Source organism: Rattus rattus, chromosome 3 (genome assembly GCF_011064425.1).
Source record: "Rattus rattus isolate New Zealand chromosome 3, Rrattus_CSIRO_v1, whole genome shotgun sequence".
Lineage (NCBI taxonomy): Eukaryota > Metazoa > Chordata > Mammalia > Rodentia > Muridae > Rattus > Rattus rattus.
This window is the reverse complement of record NC_046156.1, coordinates 141,349,760-141,372,200: the sequence shown is the minus strand read 5'-3', so window position 1 is coordinate 141,372,200 and position 22,441 is coordinate 141,349,760. Positions and strand designations below refer to the sequence as shown.

The 22,441-nt window shown below is 39.3% G+C and overlaps 1 protein-coding gene across 2 annotated transcripts in view; it reads left to right on the top strand.

Annotated features, from left to right (window-relative positions):
• The first annotated feature begins 476 nt into the window (after window positions 1-476).
• Window positions 477-22,441, top strand: part of LOC116897019 (cytochrome P450 2C55-like) — a 38,020-nt gene continuing 16,055 nt past the window's right edge. Inside the window, exons 1-3 of one of the 2 annotated variants that reach the window (XM_032898627.1) lie at window positions 477-657; window positions 19,820-19,976; window positions 20,160-20,309. In XM_032898627.1, the coding sequence (XP_032754518.1) occupies window positions 490-657; window positions 19,820-19,976; window positions 20,160-20,309 (475 nt within the window). In that variant the 5' untranslated portion in view covers window positions 477-489. Of the gene's footprint in view, window positions 658-12,734; window positions 12,903-19,819; window positions 19,977-20,159; window positions 20,310-22,441 lie in introns of those variants that run through there. The other variant, XM_032898626.1, reaches the window with a different exon arrangement.

The following is a 22,441-nucleotide window of genomic DNA, read 5'->3' as shown; positions in this document are numbered from 1 at the left end:
TTAATCAACTCTAATGTTACTATAGCACACTAAAGTAATTATCCTAGTCACTGGGAAGCTTTATTGAGTAAACTTTATTTCATATACAGGTATACGATTTGCCTTCAGTGCCAGAAATTCCCAGTGATCATAAGACTAATATGCAGGAGTTTGAACAATCTTTGGATCAAACGATTTGATCCTTAAACCCTCTGTTTAGATTGCATGTTGAAACTACTTTAGTTTTTTTTTTTTTTTTTTTTAAAGTACGTTGATCCCACCCTGGGCTAGTTACAACAGGTTTTCAGGGTGAGGCAGTTGAGAATAAAAGTGAAGTAAGAGCTTCCATTTGTGTATTTTAATAGGTCAGAGTCCACAAAGAAGAAAGATTAAACCACACCTAGCTGATTGGTTACATACATACCAGAGCACATGTTGAGTTAGCAGTTAGCATTATAAAAGCTTTGGGGCTGCAAGCTCAGAGGAGTCTCCTGAGAAGAGAATGCTGCCATGGATGCAGTCCTGGTTCTGGTGCTCATTCTCTCTAGTCTGCTTCTCCTCTCATTCTGGAGACAGAACTCTGAGAGAAGGAAGCTCCCTCCTGGTCCCACTCCTCTCCCAATCATTGGAAACATCCTTCAGATAGATGTGAAGGACATCAGCAAATCTATTAAAAAAGTAAGTGCTTTTAAAACTTCTTCATTATGTTAAAAAAGATAACTAATCACTTTTATTATTTAACTGTATAATTGTAATGTAAATATTCCCATAGGTTTTTATACTTAGAGTGGCATCGTCAGAAACAGTGGAATTCTATAGTGTATGTAAATTCTTTCTCTGAGCATGTGTGTGTGTGTGAGTGTGTGTGTGAGTGTGTGTGTGAGTGTGTGTGTGTGTGTGTGTGTGTGTGTGTGTGTGTGTGTGTGTGTGTGTGTGTGTGAGTGTATGTAGGTGTTTGCATGTGTGGGTGAAGATGTCCAATATTGAATTTGAGTGTCTGCTTCTGGAGAAAGCAATTTTTTGACATATACTTGCAAGGTAATACGTTGTGTATGTCTACACATGTATTCCATACATGGCCTCAGTTTTCATTAAAGGAGTTCTTTTGTCCAGTGGTTAGTGATTATGACAGAAATTCACAACTGGTCAAAATGCAGAGAGTAAGAGACTGTAGGGTACTCTGCCACAAATGTGACATCTATATCAACTGTGACTATTCACTGGGACATACCCTTAAAGAAAATTAACTCTCCAAAAGATGCTCCACCATATAACAAGGACACATGCTCCACTATGTTCATAGCAGCCTTATTTATAATAGCCAGAAGCTGGAAACAACCCAGATGTTCTTCAACAGAGGAATGGATACAGAAAATGTGGTACATCTACACAATGGAATACTACTCAGCTATTAAAAATGACTTTATGAAATTCATAGGCAAATGGATGAAACTAGAAAATATCCTGAGTGAGGTAACCCAATCACAAAAAAAACCACACACGGTATGCACTCACTAATAAGTGGATATTAGCCCAAAAGCTCGGAATACTCAAGGTACAATACACAGACAACATGAAACTCAGGAAGAAGGAAGACCAAAGTGCGGATGCTTCAGTCCTTCTTATAAGGGGGAACAAAAATATTAATAGGAGGAGATATGGAGACAAAATTTAGAGCAGAGACTGAAGGAATGGCCATTCAGAGCCTGCCCCACCTGGGGATCCAGTCCATATACATACAGCCACCAAACCCAGTCATTATTGGGGATGCCAAGAGGTGCTTGCTAACAGGAGCCTCATATAGTTTTCTCCTGAGAGGCTCTGCCTGGGTATGACAAATTCAGAGGCAGATGCTCGTAGACAACCATTGAACTGAGAACAGGGTCCCCAATGGAGGAGTTAAAGAAAGGATTGAAGGAGCTGAAGGAGCTTGCAATCCCATAAGAACAACAATGCCACCAACCAGAGCTCCCAGGGCCTAAACAACCATCCAAAGAGTACACGTGGACAGACCCATGGCTCCAGCTGCATATGTAGCAGAGGATGGCCTTGTGGGGCATCAATGGGAGGAGAATCCCTTGGTCCGGCCAAGGCTTGATGCAGCAGTGTAAGGGAATGTCAGGGCAGGGAGGTGGGAAGGGGGGTGAGTGTGTATGGGGGGACACCTCACAGAAGAAGGGGGAGGGGGAATGAGTTAGTGGGTTTATAGACAGGAAACAGAGAAAGGGGATAACATTTGAAATGTAAATAAATAAAAAAATCCAATAAAAAAGACATCAAAAGAGAAAGAAAGAAAGAGAGAGAGCAATAAATAAATAAATAAATAAATAAATAAATAAACAAACAAACTCTCTTTTTTCCAGCAGTTAACAGTTGCCAATAGCTCCTAGGCTAGGTATGGAACTTTAGGACCAACTCTACACTTGGAATTTGTCTGGCTAGAGATTGCACATGTCTTGTGCATGCTGTCACAAGTGCTCTCATTTAATATGTACAACTGCTCTACTGTGTTGAAAAGCACCGTTTCCCTGTTATCATTTATAGTGTTTGGGTTTTAGAATCTTTCTATGAGGGTCCCCGAACTTTGGGAGAAAGGAAGTGTCATACAGGTGTCCAATTTAGAGATGATCACTCCATACTGTCTTATCCTCTTCACTTTAACCAGCTGTGGGTCTATGTGTTAATCATTTTCTATTGAAAAAAGAAATTTCTCTGATGAGAGTTGACAGATACATTGACTTATGGGTATAAATATGTCTTTAAGAGTCAATCAAATTCTGTATCCATTTCTCATAATAATAGTAGTATGTTTTCTTTGCAAATATGTCCTGTCTAATTACAGATTCATGCTGAGTATGGTAGTTCGTATATCTTTGGCCCTTGGAAAGTGGCATTATTAGAAGGTGTGGCCTTAATGAAAGAGGTGTAGCCTTGTTAGAATAAGTGTGTCATTGTGAAGCTTGGTTTGAGGTCTTCTATGATAAACTCTGCTCAGTGGGGAAGAGCCTCTTCCTGGCTGCCTGTAGAAGATAGTCTCTTCCTGTCTACTTTCAGATCAAGATCTAGAACTCTCAGTTCCTTCTGCAGTACCATGTCTACCTGCCAGTTGCCATGCTTTCTGCCATGATAATAATGAACTCAACCTCTGCAACTATAATTCAACTCCAATTAAATATCCTCATACAAGTTGCCTTGGTCATTTTGTCTCTTCACAGGAATAAAACACAAACAAGGAAATTGAGATATGGGTTTCAGGTTCTTGATCCAAGCAGAAAGCGGTTGGTTACTTATGATGTTTGTGCCACTATTGCTCCATTTGGTGTGTCTTATAAGACTGATTGCCAATATTTCTTGTAGGGTCCCAGTTGAGTGAGATTGATGATTTCTTTTCTCCTTCAAAATGGTACATAGCACCTTCCAACACTATAGAAGCTATTATTTATAATGAAATAGGTCAATATTGTTTGTCACCTAGAAAAGCAAAGAACTCAGAGTTCTGTGATCTATCTGTCAGAGGTATTTAAGATCAGTTTGATTACTTAGAAACATGAAATAAGCTCAAATCAATGGGTATGTTTTATAAACATTGGGGTATTCTTTTAGGGAATGTCAAAGTCATAGAATTATGGAAAGATTAGTATGACTGAGGTTATATGACAAATTTTGTAACACGATGATGGATTCTGAACCTAGTATCAGTGAGGCATGATAAATATCTTTAGGGTTTAGAACAGCATTGAGAAGGAGGAATTACCAATATTATTTCTTTTCCATGTTGACTTGAGAAACGTTACACAGGAATGTAACTATGAATGTGATGTGACTAGGAGTTTGAATTTCCTTCCTTCATATACCCACTAGGATGAACTGTAAGCTGGGCTATAAACTGAAATAAATATCCTCTCTCCTAAGAATGTTTTGGTCAGGGTATGTATGTATATATGTATGTATATATATATAAAATCATAGCAATAGAACTGAAAATAAAGTTGCTAATGAGTTTTTTTATTCATAACTTTATGGCCTAGTAAAAACTATAGGTTTGGATCAAAATGCATGGGACATTCTTTTATTCAGTCCAGAAAGCTAGATATAGAAATTGAAGAGATGTTTTTAGCATGATGAGAAGCACCTTTAAGTCTATATTTAGAAGACAGATAAAAGGGAATTTAAAATTTTGAGCTTTTGACTTAATTGTAAGCAGCCAGTCCTCCATTAGCTTTTCAAAACTCCATTTAGCAATGTTAAAATTACGCTCTTTGAGATCTTAGTATAACAATAGCATGCTGATGGGTTGTGGAGGGGGGCTAAATTTGAACCCTTTTCATTTCTTTATGTCTGAAAAATTTTCTTATCCCTCTATAACTTGCATTTATATACTTTAAATATCTTCTTAGATCCTTCAATCTTAAACATCATTTTAGAATCTCCAACATTTTTAACCTGTATATACTAACTTTAAACATTTTTTCCTCTGTGTGGAACAGCGAACCATGAGAGAAAGCCTGGTCCTCAGTCCAGCTAAAAGCTTGAAACCCCAGAGACCCTGAAGAGATGGTAGGAGCTTCGTCTGACCCAAGTACCAAGTCCCTGTCATATAGACACAACCCCTCATAGATTTGTAAGGGCAATACCCTAAAATTCCTTCCACATGTAGATGAGGCATCCCTAACATTTCAGACCAAGATAATAGGAAAAGAGATGTGACCTGTGGTCACATAGGCTCAGGACAGAGATCTCCACGCTAATGAGGTAACTAGAGGACCAGAGGGTGTTGTCAATATGATTCATTTCCAGACATTCCTCCCTGCAAAAGGTATTTAATCTCAGGCCAACTCTGAGAAGTAGGGTACGGTTTTACACATCTACTGTCTGCCATGGCAATTACTGATTGGAACTGCAGATTGTCTCTTTTTATTGGGATCGGTCATTGGGAGACATGGAGAAGGCCTTTGCTTAGAGACCCGCAGCCTCGTCTCCCTTGGAAGGTCTCTCTGTACTTCCGACCGCAACTGTCACCAAGCTTTCTACTGGCCAAGCCAAGGACTCTCCCAGTGGGACTAGTCACAGCTCCCTTCTCCACAACCCCCAAGCCCCGGGCTAGACCTAACCCTTGGGCCTCCAACTCTGTTTTCAGATTTTCCTTGACTTCCCAGTGGTGCCTAGATGACCAAGAGCCTGAGAACTCCATAGCCCTGGCGTCGTCAAATGCTCAAGGACCCCTGAAGCAGCTCTGGCTTTCCCACATCTCAGACTGCCTTCCCACCCTCAGAGATGTGCCTCAGTGCTCCATTAGAGCCCAGAATACCCTGCCCTGTCCCTGCTCCCCATGGAGGAAGGGATAAGCATAGTCAAACTCCTTGTGTTGTGTCTCCCCAGTAGCCATGCGCTATGGCAGAGCAGATGCGAGACCACAACCCTATACCTCTGAAGCATTTTTATTTATATTCCTAAATTATTTTCCTCTTACCATCCAAGTTTTATTTTTAACATACTCTAACCTTTATCACTTGCATTTGTCAATCTCAAACATTTTCCTAACCCTACAAACATATTTTAGATCATCAGACCTTAAATTAATTTTACATTTTTATTTATTTATTGTGAGATTTGGGTAGGTGATTATTGAGAGCAGTCATGTAAATGAAGGAATTGTAAAAGTTCCATCCTTTAACATGAAGCCTGTGAGCAAGGCAAACCTCTTTGACTTTCTTAAAAAGAGACCTAGTAGCTTTAACTAATGAATTGAGTAATGAACTAACACAACAGTGGATTAACTTGAGGTAAGAGCTAGTTGCCTGTTGTTTATTAGCTGTTAATCTACAATTAGCTCAGCTGTCAGTATGATCAGAGACCTGATAAGGATAAATTGCTAACGAAATGACTATGTATCAGTTAAAATGAGAGTACAGAGAGTAGTCCATATATTATTACCTAGAATTAGGGAAGGCAAGAGGAATCTGAGGAGTAGGGTGACCCCATAGGAAAACCAGCAATCTCAACAAACCTGCACCCCTGAGATCTCTCAGACACTTTGCTCCCAACCAGGCAATATACACTGGCTGGCCCAAGGCCCCCGACACATATACAGCAGAGGACTGACTGTTCTGGTCTCAATGAAAGAAGATGCACCTGACCCTGGAGAGACTTGAGGCCCCAGTGAATGGGGAGACCTGGTAGGGGATAGGGTTTGGGGTTGGGGTTGGGGGATGGGAACTTTCTAACTAATGAAGATGGTGGAGGAGGAACGGGGTAAGGAACTGTTGAAGGGAAGAATGGGAGGGGCATAATGACTGGACTCTAAAAAAAGATTAAAGATAATTTAAAAAGATTTAAAAAATAAATAAATATAAATATAAAGCCTTATTTTCTGTGCCTGATGGCCAAAGACTACCTTTGCCCTCAGTGCCATAGAGACACTGAAGGTAGTCTTTGGCCATCAGGCCTAGAAAATAATGCCCTGCTCCTTATCTTCTTCCAGCCTTCCCTAATTCAACTTCAGGGGTCCCCAACTTCAGACCATTGGCTGGGTATAAGTATCTACTTCTGTCTCAGCCAGCTGCTTGTTGGCCCTCTCAGAGGGAAGCCATGCTAGGTTCCAGTCTATGAGTACATCATAGCATTAGTAATGATATCAGGCCTTGGATTCTCCCCTTTGGATATGTCCCAATTTGGACTAGTCACTGTACCTCCTTTCCCTCAGTCTCATCTCCATTTTTGTTCCTGTAATTCTTTTAGACAGGAACAATTCTGGGTCAGAGTTTTTTGGCTGTGGGATGGCAATTCCATCCCTCCACTTCATGTCCTGTCTTTCTACCAGAGGTGGAGTCTACAAGTTCCTTCTCCCTACTGTTGGACATTACATCTAATGGCCTTCCCTTTGAGTCTTAAGATTCTCTGGCTTCACTTCTGGCCCCATCCCCAATACCTGATCGTGTTTCCCTTTTCCCTGCCCCTCCTCCTCCCCTATCCCACCCAGGTCCCTCTCTCCTTCTGTCCTCTGGTTTCCTTTCCCTCCCAAGTAAGATTGAAACATCCTCACTTGGGCCCTACTGCTTGTTAACCTGTTTTGAGTTCTGTGGACTGTATCCTGGGTATTCTGTACTTTTTGGGCTAATATCCACTTATTAGTGAGTACATACCATGCATGTCCTTTTGGTCTGAGTTACCTCCCTTAGGATGATATTTTCTAGTTCCATCTATTTGCTAGGACAACTCATGATGTCCCTGTTCTTAATAGCTGAATAATATTCCATTGTTTAAGTGAACTACATTCTTCTGTTGTGGGACATCTGGGTTGTTTCCAGCTTCTGGCTATCACAAATAAGGCTGCTATGAACATAGTGGAGCATGTGCCCTTTTGGCATGGTGGCCATCTTTTGGGTATACACACAGGAGTGGTATAGTTGTGTCTTCAGGTAGATCTATTTCTAAATTTCTGAGGAATCTCCAGATTGATTTCCAGAGTGTTTATACCAGTTTCTAATCCCACTAGCAATGGCGGACTTCTCTTTCTCTGCACTCTTGCCAACATGTGTTGTCACTTGAGTTTTTAATCTTGACCTTTCCAATTGGTGTAAGGGGGCATCTCAGGGTTGTTTTGATTTGCATTTCCCTGATGACTAAGAACTTTGAGTATTTCTTTATGTGCTTCTGAGTCATTCAAGATTCCTCTGTTGTGAATTCTCTGTTTGGTTCTATATCTCATTTTTTGTTTGTGTTAGGTTTTTTTTTTTTTGAGATTAGCTTCTTGTGTTTTTATATATTTTTATTGAATAGATGTCTTCTATCAGATGGAGAGGTAGAGAAGCTCTTTTTCTCAATTTCTAGGTTGTCGATTTGTCTTACTGACTATATTCATTGCCTTACAGAAGCTTTCCATTTCATGAGGTCCCATTTGCCAATTCTTAATCTTAGAACCTGGGCGATTGGAGTTCTGTTTAGGAAATTTCCCTCTTTGCCAATAAGTTCAAGGCTCTTTCCCACTTTCTCTTCTATTATATTGAGTGTATCTGGTTTTATGTTGAGATTCTTGATCCATTTCTACTTGAGCTTTGTGCAAGGTGACAAATATGGGCCTATTTTAATTTTTCTGCATACAGAAAGCCAGTTAGACCAGCACCACTTATTGAAGATGCTTTCCATTTTCCACTGTATGTTTTTGGTTTCTTTGTCAAAGATCAAGTGTCCATAGATGTGTAGTTTTATTTCTGGGTCTTCAATTCTATTCCTTTGATCAACCTGTATGTCTCTGTACCAATACCATGCACTTTTTATCACTATTGCTCTGTAGTATAGCTTGAGGTCAGGGATGGTGATTCCCACAGCAGTCTTATTGTTAAGAATTGTTTTCCCTATTCTGTTTTTTTTTTTTTTTTTGCTTATCCAGATGAATTTGAGAATTGCTTTTTTCACATCTGTGAAGAATTGTGTTGGAATTTTGATATGGATTGTGTTGAATCTGTAGACTGCTTTTGGAAGGATGGCCGTTTTTACTATGTTAATCCTACCAATCCATGAGCATGGAAGATTTCTCCATTTACTGAGATCTTCTATGATTTCTTTCTTGAGATATTTGAAGTTCTTCTCATACAGATGTGCCCTTGTGGAACTTATTTAGTTAGAGTTACCCCAAAATATTTTATATTATTTTTGACTTTTGTGAAGCGTATTTCAATATTTTCTTTCTCAGCCCATTTATCATTTGTATAAAGGAAAGCTACTGATTTGTTTGAGTTAATTTTATATCCAGCCACTTTGCTGAAGTTGATTTTCAGCTGCAGAAGTTCTCTGGTAGAATTTTTGGGGTAGCTCATGTACATTATTATATCATCTACAAATAGTGATAACCTTCACTTCTTCTTTGTCAATTTTTTATCCCCTTCATCTCCCTTTGTTGTGTTATTGCTCTGGATAGAACTTATTGAATAGATTCCTGGAGAGGGGGCAACCTTGTTTTGTCCCTGATTTTAATGGGATAGCTTCAGTATCCTGCCATTTAATTTGATATTGGCTTTTGGTTTGCTGTATATTACTTTTATTATGTCTGGGTATGTGCCTTGAATTCCTGACCATTGCAATATTTTTAACATGAAGGGGTGTTGTATTTTGTCAAATGCTTTTCAGCATCTAATGACATAAACAGTGATTTTTTCTTTGCTTTTTAAAAATTTATTTTGTTAAATCTTTTTTATAGTCCAGACTTTATTATCTGCCTCATCTACCCTCTGATTGTTCCACATCCCATACCTCCTCCCCCATCTCCACGAAGATGTTCCCAACCGCTTACCCCACCAGACCTCCCCACTCCCTGGGGCCTCCAGTCTCTTGAGGGTTAGGTTCATCCTCTTTGATATATACAGTCCTCTTCTGTATATGTGTTGGGAGCCTCTTATCAGCTGTTATATGCTACTTGGTTGCTGGCTTAATGTCTGAGAGATGTCCAGGGTCTGGGTTAGTTGAGATTGCTGGTCTTTGTATAGAGTTGCCCTCATTCTCAGATTCTGTCCATTGGTTGGGTGTAGATATCTGCATATGACTCCTTTAGCTGCTTGTTGGATTTTATATAGTGGATTAATTTAATGGACTTTCATACACTGAACCACCCTCTTGTATCCCTGGATTGAAGCTTACTTGTTAATAGTGAATGCTGATTTTGATGTGTTCTTGGATTTAGTTTGCTAAAATTTTATTGAGTAATTTTGCACTGATATTCATAAGTGAAATTGGTATAAAGTTCTCTTTGTTGGGTATCTGTGTGGTCTAGATATCAGAGTAATTGCAGCATTATAGAATGAATTAGGCAGTGTTCTTCCTGCATTTACTTTATGGAATATTTTGAGAATTATTGGAATTAGACCTTCTTTGAAGGTCTGATTGAATTGTGCACTAAAATCATCTGGCCCTGGTCTTTTTTGGTTGGGAGACTTCTAATAACTACTTTTATTTCCTTGGGCATTATGGGGCTGTTTATATGGTTTATTTGATCCTGATTTAACTTTGGTATCTGGTATCTGTCTAGAAAATCATCCATTTCATCCAGGTTTTCTAGTTTTGTTGAGTATAGATTTTTGTAGTAGGATCTGATTATTTTTTGAATTTCCTCAGTTCCTACTGTTATGTCTCCCATTTTCTTCTTGATTTTGTTAATTTGGATACTGTCTCTGTGTCTTTTTGTTAGTATGATTAAGGGTTTATTGATCTTGTTGATTTTTCTCAAAGAACCAGCTCCTAGTTTTGTTGGTTCTTTGGTTGTGAGCCTAGCCTTTAATGGCTGAGCCATCTCTCCAGCCCTTGTTGATTCTTTGTATAGTTCTCTTTGTTTCTAGTTTGTTGATTTTAGTCCTGAGTTTGATCACTTCCTCCTGTCTACTCTTGAATGCAATTGTTTCTTTTTGTTCTAGAACTTTCAGATGAGCTGTTAAGCTGCTAGTGTATGATCTCTCCATTTTCTTTATGGAGGCACTCAGAGCTATGTTCTTAGCACTGCTTTCATTGTGTCCCATAAGTTTGGGAATGCTGTGCCTTCATTTTTATTAAATTCTAAAACGTCTTTAATTTCTTTCTTTCTTTCCTGACCATGTTATTATTGAGTAGACAGCTTCCATGTGTATGTAGGCTTTCTGTTGTTTTCGTTGCTATTGAAGACCAGCCTTAGTCCATGGTGGTCTCATATGGGTCTTGACATGGGATTAATTTAATGTTCTTGTACATGTTGAGGTTTATTTTGTGTCTGAGTATATCATTGATTTTTGAGAAAGCACCATGAGATGCTGAGAAGAAGGTATATTCTTTTGTTTTGGGGTGAAATGGTCTGTAGATATCTTTTAAGCACATTTGGTTCACAACTTATTTTAGTTTCTCTGTGTCTCTGTTTAGTTTTTGTTTCCATGATCTGTCCATTGGTCAGAGTGGGGTGTCAAAAATCTCCTCCTACTATTGTGTGTTGTTCAATGTGTGCTTTGAGCTTCAGTAACATTTCTTTTACAAATGTGGGTGCCTTTGCATTTGGGGAATAGGTCATCAGAATTTAGAGTTCATCTTGGTGGATTTTACATTTGATGAGCATGTATTGTCCTTCCCTATCTTTTTTGATAACTTTTGGTCGAAAGTCTGTGTTGCTGGGTATTAGAATGGTTACTCTAGCTCGTTTCTTGGGATCATTTGTTTGGAAAAAAGTTTCCCAGCCTTTTACTTTAAGGTAATATCTGTTCTTGTCACTGAAGTTTTCTGTTTGCAGCAAAATTCTGAATCCTGTTTACATATCTTGTCTGTTAGCCTATGTCTTTGTATTGGGAACTGAGTCCATCAATGTTGGGAGATATTAGATACCAATGATTTTTGGTTCCTGTTATTTTTGTTGTTAGATGTGGAATTATGTTTGCCTGTTTCTCTTCTTTGGGGTTTGTTTTGAAAAGATTAATTTGTTGGTTTTTGGCATTTGTTTTCTCTCATGACCTGCATGACCTCTGCCTAGTCTCTTCTGTCTTTTAGGGTCTCAGCTGAGAAGTCTTGTGTAATACTAATAGGTCTGCCTTTATATGTTACTTGGCCTTTTCCCTTACAGCTTTTAATATTCTTTCTTTGTTCTGTGCATTTGGTGTTTTGATTATTATATGGCAAGAAGATTTTCTTTTCTGGTCCAGCAAATAAGATTTTTAAAAAGATTTATTTTATGTATTTGAGTATTCTGTTGCTGTTTTTCAAAGATGGCATTGGATTCCATTACAGATGGTTATGAGTGGTGTGGTTGCTGGGAATTGAACTCACATGTTGGAAGAGCTTCCAGTAGTCATAACCTCTGTAATATCTCTAAAGCCTTTCCAGAATTGAAAATAGAACAGGTACTTGTGTAGAAAAGAGGATTTATTTTAGCTCATAGTAACAGAGGTTCAATGTCCAAACAACATAGTACAAGTTTGGCATTAAGGACATGTAGAACTGATTATTTTAAAGGGAAATTACTGTATTCAGGGAAATGACAGGTGTTAGATTTTAGGATTATGTGAGTCAGGCATAGTATAAATGCTTCTCTTTGCCTTGGATTAAGAATTTAACAAGCCCTGTATTCATTCAAACAATAAATGTTATATACTAAAATTCTGATACACATTTTAATCCTTATTTGCAGCAATTAGTAACTAAATCCATGTTATTAAGTCACAGCCTGAGTCATTCAATGTTGAGTCACAATGCATAGTTAATGTTGGTGGACCCAGTTGAAGTGAAAATGGCTTAGCTTGTAAAGTATATACCATGCAATCATGAGGACCAGAGTTTAGTTCTCCCAAGACTCATGTAAAATCTAAGTTCTCTAGTACATGTTTGTAATCTCAGTGATGGGTAGGATCAGGGAGGAGGCAAGAGGATCCCTTATAATCTTCAGGTTCAGAGAGAGAGAGAGAGAGAGAGAGAGAGAGAGAGAGAGAGAGAGAGAGAGAGAGAGAGAGAGAGAAAGGGAGGGAAGGAGGTGGAATTGAGACAGATACCACAAGTTGACCTCTGGCCTCCATATGCACAATATCTGGGTCAAGTCCAACTCTAGACTAGGCTTGGGAAGTAGAGGGAAATCAGTCATAAAGAACAGCTTCCTTTTATGTTTGCCAGCAGGCCAGAGTTCATTCAGAACATAGGTAAACCTGCACATATCTGATTGGTCACTTAGGCCTCAGAAGCACATGTTGAATTGCCAGCTAGCATTATAAAAGTCCTGGATGGCCAGCTCATAGGAGTCTCCTTGAGAAGTAAAGGCTGCCATGGATCCAGTCCTGGTTCTGGTGCTCACTCTCTCCTGTCTACTTCTCTTCTCACTCCAGAGACAGAGCTCTGGGAGAGGGAAGTCCCCTCTTGACCCAACTCCTCTCCCAATTATTGGAAACATCCTTCAGACAGATGTGAAGGACATCATCAAATCCTTCACCAATGTAGGTATCCTTCTTGCTGCACAGTATCTGAAAAGTAAGAATTATTCTCTGCTGTTAAAAGCATTTCTGGAGGCAAATGGTTAAACTATGCCATCATATGGCAAATGTGCACTGTGGATTTTCATATTTTGTTTCTTATTGTCAGAAATGACTAAATGAGATAATATATTTGTCCAGGATAAACATTTTTACCTTGTAAGAAAAAAAAACATATATCAGAGAGAACAGCTACTGTTTCATTGTTTCATGATTCTTAGCTACAACTTTTTGCACAAGATAAAAGGTATTGAAATTGTCTTAAGGATTTATTGCAGAAGTTGTTTATGTACATGTTGTGCATTATTGTTAGGTTATTCAACCAAAATAAATTTCTTCAAAGAAACAAGTTCATCTGATATCCAGGAGTCTGAGTCAACATTAAACATATGTGAAGGACATAAAACTAGTAAGGTCCACTGGGCCTCAGTGTTTCCTGGCAAAACTGCTGCCAGACCTATGGATGAGAAACATGGAAGAGATTGTCCTGTAGGATGCTGCATGTGCTGTTTTTCTTGCTGTCTGTTCCTCAGCCAGGATTACAGACAGTCTGGTAACACATTTATCTAGAGAGAGATTTCTTTTCTTTTAGTAATATGATAATTTATTTTATAATTAATTATTTATTGGATTTTTAAAATTTATACTTCAAATGTTATTCCCATTCTCATTTTACCATCCATAAACCCCTCTTCCATGTCCCCTTCCCCTACTTCTGAAGGGAGTTCCCCACACATCCACTCACCCCTTCCTGCCTCCCTTCCCTGATATTTCCCTAAACTGGGGGATTCAGCCTTGGCAGGACCAAGGGATTCTCCTCCCATTCGTGTCCAATGAGGCCATTCTCTGCTACATATGAAGCCAGAGTCATGGGTCTGTCCATGTGTCCTCTTAGAATCATGGTTTAGGTCCTGGAAGCTCTGGTTGGTTGGTATTGTTTTTTTTACAGGGTTGCAAACTCCTACAGCTTCTTAAATCCTTTCTCTAACTCCTCCAATGGGTACCCCATTCTTGGTTCAATGGTTGACTGCGAGCATCTGCCTCTGAATTTGTTATCCTCTGGGAGAGCCTCTTAGGAGACAGCTATATCAGGCTCCTTGACATCAGCAACCTTGTTGGGGTTTGGTGTCTGTATATAGGCTGGATCCCCAGTTGGGGCAGTCTCTGGATGGTCTTTTCTTCAGTTTCTGCTTCAAACTTTGTCTCCGTATTTCCTCCTATTAATATTTTTGTTTCCCTTCTAAGAAGGACTGAAGCATCAATGCTTTGGTCATCTTTATTCTTGAGCTTCATGTAATCTGTGGATTGTATCTTGGGTAATTCGAGCTTTTGTTGCCTGATTGCTCTGGCTAGGACTTCGAGTGCTATACTGAATAAATAGGAAGAGAGTGGGCAGCCTTATCTAGTCCCTGATTTTAGTGGGATTTCTTCAAGTTTCTTTCCATTTAGTTTAATATCAGCTACTGGTTTGCTGTATATTGCTTTTACTATGTTTAGCTATGGGCCTTGAATTCCTGATCTTTCCAAGTCTTTTAACATGAAGGGGTGTTGAACTTTGTCAAATGCTTTCTCAGAATCTAATGAAATGATCATGTTTTTTTTCTTTGTTTGTTTATAAAGTGGATTTCTACATATTGAACTATCCCTGCATCCTTGAAATGAAGCCAATTGATCATGATGGATGAACGTTTTGATGTGTTCTTGGATTTGGTTTGTGAGAATTTTACTGAGTATTTTTGCATCAATATTCATAAGGGAAATTGGTCTGAAGTTTTCTTTCTTTGTTGGGTCTTTGTGTGGTTTAGGTATAAATGTAATTGTGGCTTCATAGAAGGAATTTGGTAGTGCTCCCTCTGTTTCTATTTTGTGGAATACTTTGGACAGTATTGGTATGAGGGCCTCTGTAAAGGTGTGATAGAATTCTGCACCAAACCCATCAGGTTCTGGATTGTTTTTGATTGGGAGACTTTTTTTCCTTCCATCTTTATTAAATTGGGTATTTCTTATTTACCTTTCAATTGTTATTCCCTTTCCTGGTTTCCAGGCCAACATCCCCCTAACCCCTTCCCCTCCCCTTCTATATTGGTGTTCTCCTCCGCATCCTCCCTCCCATTACCGCCCTCCCTCTAACAATTGCATTCACTGGGGGTTCAGTCTTGGCAGGACCAAGGGCTTCCCCTTCCACTGGTGCTCTTACTAGGCTATTCATTGCTACCTATGCAGTTAGAGCCCAGGGTCATTCCATGTATAGTCTTTGGGGAGTGTCTTAGTCCCTGGAAGCTCTGGTTGGTTGGCGTTGTTGTTCATATGGGGTCTCAAGCCCCTTCAACTATTTCAGTCCTTTCTCTGATTCCTTCAACTGGGATCCCGTTCTCAGTTCAGTGGTTTGCTGCTGGCATTCGCCTATGTATTTGCCATATCCTGGCTATGTCTCTCAGGAAAGATCTACATCCGGTTCCTGTCAGCCTGCACTTCTTTGCTTTATCCATCTTATCTAGTTTGGTGGCTGTATATGTATGGGCCATACCTGGGGCAGGCTCAGAATGGACGTTCCTTCAGCCTCTGTTCTAAACTTTGCCTCCCTATTCCCTGGTTGGGAGACTTTTAATAACTACTTCTATTTCTCTAGGAGTTATGGGTTTGTTTAGATGGTTTATCAGATTTTGATTTGACCTTGGTACCTCTTATTTGTTTAGAAAATTGTCCTTTTTCTCCAGATTTACCAGTTTTGTTGAATATAGACTTTTGTAGTAGGATCTGATGATTTTTTGAATTTCCTCAGGTTCTGTTGTTATGTCTCCCTTTTCATTTCTGATTTTGTTAATTTGGATACACTCTCTGTGCCCTCTGGTTAGTCTGGCTAAAGATTTATCTATCTTGTTGATTTTCTCAAAGAACCAGCTACTGGTTTTGTTGATTCTTTGTACAGTCTGTTTCATTTCTACTTGGTTGATTTCAGCCCTGTGTTTGATTATTTTATGCCTTCTACTCTTCTTGGGTGCATTTGCTTCTCTTTGTTCTAGAGCTTTTAGGTGTGCTGTCCAGTTGCTAATGTATGCTCTGTCTTGTTTCTTTTTCGAGGCACTCAGAGCTATGAGTTTTCCTCTTAGTACTGCTTTCATTGTGTCCCATAAGTTTGGGTATGTTGTGCCTTCATTTTCATTAAATTCTAAAAAGTCTTTAATTTCTTTATTTCTTCCTTGATCAAGTTATCATTGAGTAGAGCATTTTTCAACTTCCATGTATATGTGGGCATTCTTTCGTTATTGTTATTATTGAAGACCAGTCTTAGTATGTGGTGATCTGATAGGAAGCATGGGATTATTTCTATCTTTCTGTATCTGTTGAGGCCTGTTTTGTGACTGATTATATGTTCAGTTTTGGAGAAAGTACCATGAGGTGGTGAGAAGGAGGTATATCCTTTTGTTTTAGGATGGAATGTTCTATAAATATCTGTTAAGTCCATTTGGTTCATAACTTCTGTTAGCTTCTCTATGTCTCTGTTTAATTTCTGTTTCCCTGATCTGTCCATTGATGAGAGTGGGGTGCTGAAATCTCCTATTATTATTGTGTGAGGTGCAATGTGTGCTTTGAGCTTTAGTAAGGTTTCTTTTATGTATGTAGGTGCCCTTGTATTTGGAGCATAGATATTTAGAATTGAGAGTTCATCTTGGTGGATTTTTCCTTTGATGAATATGAAGTGTCCTTCCTTATCTTTTTAGATAACTTTTGTTTGAAAGTCAATTTTATTTGATATTAGAATGGCTAGTCCAGCTTGTTTCTTGGGACCACTTGCTTGGAAAAATTTTTTTCCTAGCTTTTTAGTCTGAGGAAGTGTCTGTCTTTGTCACTTCGGCACATTTCCTGTATGTAGCAAAATTCTGCGTCCTCTTTAAGCATCCAGTCTGTTAGTCTATGTCTATTTATTAGGGAATTGAGTCTATTGATGTTATCAGGTGTTACGGAGTAGTGATTGTTGCTTCCTGTTATTTTTGTTGTTAGAGGTGGAATTATATTTGTGTGTCTCTCTTTTGGTTTCATTGCAAGGAGATTACTTTCTTGCTTTTTCTAGGGTGTAGTTTCCTTCCTTGTTTTGGAGTTTTCCATTTATTATCCTTTGTAGGGCTGGGTTTGTAGAAAGATATTGTGTTAATTTGGTTTTGTCATGGAATATCCTGGTTTCTCCATGTATGTTAATTGAGAGTTTTGGTGCATATAGTAGCCTGGGCTGGCATTTTTGTTCTCTTAGGGTCTGTATGACATCTGCTCAGAATCTTCTGGCTTTCATAGTCTCTGGTGAGAAATCTGGTGTAATTCTGATAGGTCTGCCTTTATATGTTACTTGACTTTTCCCATGACTGCTTTTAGTGTTCTTTCTTTGTTTTGTGCAATTGGTGTTTTAACTACTATGTGAAGGGAGTAATTCCTCTTGTCGTCCAATCTATTTTGAATTTTGTAGGCTCCTTGTATGTTTATAGGCATCTCTTTCTTTAGGTTAGGGAAGTTTTCTTCTATAATTTTGTTGAATATATTTACTGACCCTTTAATTTGGGAGTCTTCACTCTCTTCTATACCTATTATCCTTATGTTTGATCTTCTCATTGTGTCCTGGATTTCCTGGATATTTTGGGCCAGGAGCTTTTTGTATTTTACATTATCTTTGACAGTTGTGTCAATGTTTTCTATGGTATCTTTTGCCCCTGAGATTCTGTCTTTTATCTCTTGTATTCTGTTGTTGATACTTGCAGCTATGACTCTAGATCTCTTCCCTAGGTTTTCTATCTCCAGTGTTGTCTCCCTTTGTACTCTCTTTATTGTTTCTATTTCCATTTTTAAATCCTGGATGGTTTTGTTCAATTCCTTCACCTGTTTGTTTATGTTTTCCCATAATTCTTTATGGATTTTTTTCTCTTATATGCTTCTACCTGTTTATTTGTGTTGTTTTCTATTTCTTTAAGGGAGTTATTTATTTCCTTCTAACAATCCTCAATCATCATCATAAAATGTGATTTTAAATTCAGATCTTCATTTTCCGGTGTGTTTGGATATCCTGTATTTGCTTTTGTGGGGGAACTGGGCTTTGATGATGCCAAGTAGTCTTGCTTTCTGTTGCTTAGGTTCCTGTGCTTGCCTCTCGCCATCAAGTTCTCTCTGGTATTAGCTTGTCTTGATGTCTCTCTGAGCGGCTTGACCCTCCTGTAGGCCTGTGTCATCACTCCTGTAGACCAGTTTTCTTTCTGCTTGATCTGGGAACAGAGAGCTTCTCCTGGGTTTGTGTGACCTGAAGCCTCCAGCCAGGTTCCTTGGTACAGAAGACTTCATCTTAGCTCTGCTCTCAGGTGTGTAGGTACTCCTGGTGACTGGTTCTTAGCTCTAGGTCAGGCAGAAACCTGAAGGGTCCTGTCTCTGACTACTCCTAGGTCCCTGTGCACAAATGGCACAGATGACATTAGGTTATTTCCTGTTGGCTCAGGAATGTAGGCAGAAAGAAATTGTCTCCTCTGAGTTCTCAGGACTGTCCTCACTTCTGAGGGTCCAGCTCTCTCCCTCTTGGGATTTGGATGCAGGGAGCCATGGGATCAGTTCAGTTCAGGAGATTCCCACTCTTTCCCCACAGCTTTTGGCTACAGAGAATCATGGGACTCATTCATCTCCTGGTGCAGGTGGAAACCAGAAAGATTTATTAATTAATTTTAACATCCCAAATGATAGCCTTTCCCAGTCCCTCCTCACAGAATTCCTCCTTCCAGGCTCCCTCCCCTTTGCATCTGAAATGATGCCCCTCCTGGGTATCCCTGCACTATGCTACATCAAATTTCTGCAGGATTAGTTGCATCTTCTACCACTGAGGCCAGACAATTCAGCTCTCTGTTATATATGTACTGGATCCATTGGGCTAGCTTTTTGGTTGGTTTCTCATTCTCTGGGAGCTTCCAGAGGTCCAGATTAGTTGACACTATTGGTCTTCCTGTGTGGTTGCCACCCCAGTCAGGGCCTTTAAGCCTCTCACTCACTCTTCCATTAGGGGTCAGTCCAGTGCTTGTCTGTGAGTACTTGCATCTGTCTCAATGACCTGCTGTGTAGAGCCTCTCAGAGGACAGCTATGTTAAGCTTCTGTCTGCACACCATAGTGTCAATACTAGTGTCAGAGATTGATTGCCTACCCATGGAATTGGTCTCAAGTTAGGCCAGTTGCTGGTCAGCCATTTCTTCAGTCTCTGTTCCATCTTGTCCCTGAATTTCTTTAGACAGGACCAACTTTGAGTTGAGAGTTTTGTAGGTAGTTTGATGTCTCCATCCTTCCACTGGGGAGCCATTTCTGGCTATGGGATGTGGTCTTTTATATTCCCACTGTTTGGCATTTTGACTAAGGTTATCCATATTGATTCCTGGGAGCTTCCTAGGTAGAGTTTTCAAATGATATGTTTCCAAGGTTTATCATGGAGCGGCTGAGGGACCCTGTGAGAAGAGCTCAGCAGAATCCTGAAGCAGAGTCCTACATAGTTGAGTATTCGTTTTAGTGTGAACATCAGGTATTGGTTCATTGCCCAAATATCAGAGGTCCACTAAGAAGGGTTCAAATCTGAGTCTTGAATTTTTACCCATAGGAAAGTAAAATAAAATTAAGATTCTTCCAACCTCTTTAACTTTATCTGCAAACATACTTCAAAGTGTCAGAGTTCTGGCAGTTTGCACACTGATTTGACTGGAAATCTTCTGGTAAACAAGACACATGCTGCAGATGAAAGTGATAGAAAACAGTTTTTTATGTATTGAATCTAAATTTGAAGTTGTGATTAGCACACTACAGATGTGGTCAGCAAGATGCTCACATCAGTCTAGATATTTCTTCTGCTACTTATAATTTTTCTTATTTCTAGTTCTCAGAAGTCTATGGCCCTGTATTCACTCTGTACTTTGGACTGAAGCCTACTGTGGTAGTATATGGATATGAAGTGGTAAAGGAAGTCCTGGATGGAGAGGAGTTTTCTGGTCGGGGTGTCTTCCCAATTGTTACAAAAGTGAATAATGACCTTGGTAAGTGTGCTTATGTACATATGTGCATATATGTGCATGTATGTATATGTATATGTATCCTAGGCAGAGATTGTGGGGATGAGACAGGAAAAGTTTCTTAGGAAGGGAGCCAAGAGGTAGTCAGGGGACATTCCCTTCTTTGTCTGAGTTCTCCCTTCCAGCTTCCATTTCCTGTTCTGGTAGGGGTCATTTTCAGCAATGGAACAAAATGGAAGGAGCTTCGGCGTTTCTCACTTATGACCTTGAGAAATTTTGGGATGGGGAAGAGGAGCATCGAGGATCGAATTCAAGAGGAAGCCTCCTGTCTTGTGGAAGAACTAAGAAAAACAAATGGTGGGTACCTGTTTGCCTGGCTCTTCCTCTATATACCTTTTTCAACACTGCAGTCGTAGCCAGCTACTTTGGGCAGAGGTTGTTAGCTTTCATGCTATTGCCTGAGGACAGAGCTTTGCTTGTTTGTTCTCATGTCTGTACATGTTGATTGTGCACACAATGCCGGCATAATAGTCACATAATCCCATTCTGACCCAGGTGCTTTCAAAACAGAACATCATGAAGTTAGAAAGTGTTAAGCCTCATTAAAATTTTACACAGGGTAACATTTTCCTGTAATGTCATTGTGACTTTATTATTTAGAATATTTTCTTGGACAGTATTTGTCAAGTGTACATGGTATGATTGAGCTCATCACATTTTCATGGAAGATGAGAAAGTGACATGTTTTGTCATTGAGGTATTCTATATCTGTTTGGTCAACTTTAGTGACACAGTGACACAAATTTGCTTCAAAACCCATGCCTGTAACTTCTGTCAGTACTGATACTTATATTTTTATTTCCTTCTGCTCAGGCAGTTTTGAGTGCTGCTTTCATCAGTGTGTTTACCATGTAAACAAAGGGCTGTTTAAAAGTTGTCATCTGGTTACTTGATTTTAATAACTATTTGTTATGCTTTTTCTTATCTCTTGAGTAAATATGTACTATGATAAATTTTGTTAATATAGAACATGTATGACATGATTTAATTAACTCTATTTCAACTACTATTAACTCTACCTTCCCCTAGTTATAAATTTGCCTTCAGTCTATCCTTTGTTATTTGCTTATTAACCATGTTCTAATTTTATATATTGTAGAATTTTTGATTAATAGATCCTTCCAGATCTAGGAAGGGATCTCTACTCCTATACTCAAGTATTTCCTAGACATAGAAAGCATACCTTTGAATTTTAAACTAGCCCATTCTCCCAAATGTTTTCTTTACCTAATTCACAAATGCCAGTCTTGTGTAATCTTTGCCCCAGGTCACATCACAGCAGGATATGGGTTCCCTAAGAGCATCCTTATAATTCAAATCCTACTTGGGTTCCTCTATCAATGAAGTTGAATTGGTGTTTCCACCCTGCTTCATGCCTTTCTCCTGTACAAGACCTAATGTGCTTTCCTGACCTCTTTTTTCTCATGTTTGTAAGACAACCCTTACTTGTTGTTGACTGACCCTGTGTAAAGTGGTGTGCCATCTCTTGGATTCTGTAATCATCAGTCTTTCCCACGATTATCATCTGGTTTATTGCCCTCAACATAACTAGATAAAAAGGTAGTTCTGGATGCATGTCAAACCACTGGATTTTGGCTTGGAACTTTTATGATAATTATCTAAATCCGATGGTAGGTATACTCATTAAATGCATGTCAAAGTGAATTTGGTTTTTCTGCTCAGATTCCAAGTTACCCCAAGTTTTACTTATCTTTTCTAAATTAAGGATGGATTAGAAATCTAATTAAGATATTTTTGAAATTTACCTAGCTTCAGTTTCATTTTATGTGTATGGGTGTCTTGTCTGCATTCTTGTCTGTGTACTGTAAGCACCCTCACTTACTTGCTGGGCCAAGGTCATCTGATATAGCCTGGAGAAATTAAATCAGGTCTGTTGGCACGGGGGTGGGGGGGCAGCATGACTGAGGCTGTGACAGTTTTATTGAGAACAATACTTTTTGTTCTTGACTCCAAAGGGACATTCAGAGAAACATAAAGTGGCCTGAATGCTCCTCTGCCTGAGGGAGTGTATCAGTGTCTCAGGAACTGGAAGGCACATCATGCCTAGGAGCCATGGACTCTAACCTGATAAACCTGTGACAGTCCTCTCAAGACAACTAGGCAAAACCAACTACATGGCTCCCTACATGCATACCATGTATATGCCATGGCAGTGGAGGCCAGAAGAGATCATTGTATATCCTGGAACTAGACTTGCATATGGTTGTAAACCACAAGTCATCTAGGTTCTCTGAAAGAGTTGTCAGTATTCTTAATTGCTAAACCATCTCTCCAGCCCCAGAAATTAGATTTTTCAGTCTGAAACACACACACACACACACACACACACACACACACACACACACACACACACACACCAAAACACACACCCCCAAAAACCCCCCAAACCCCCCAAAAAACCCAAAACT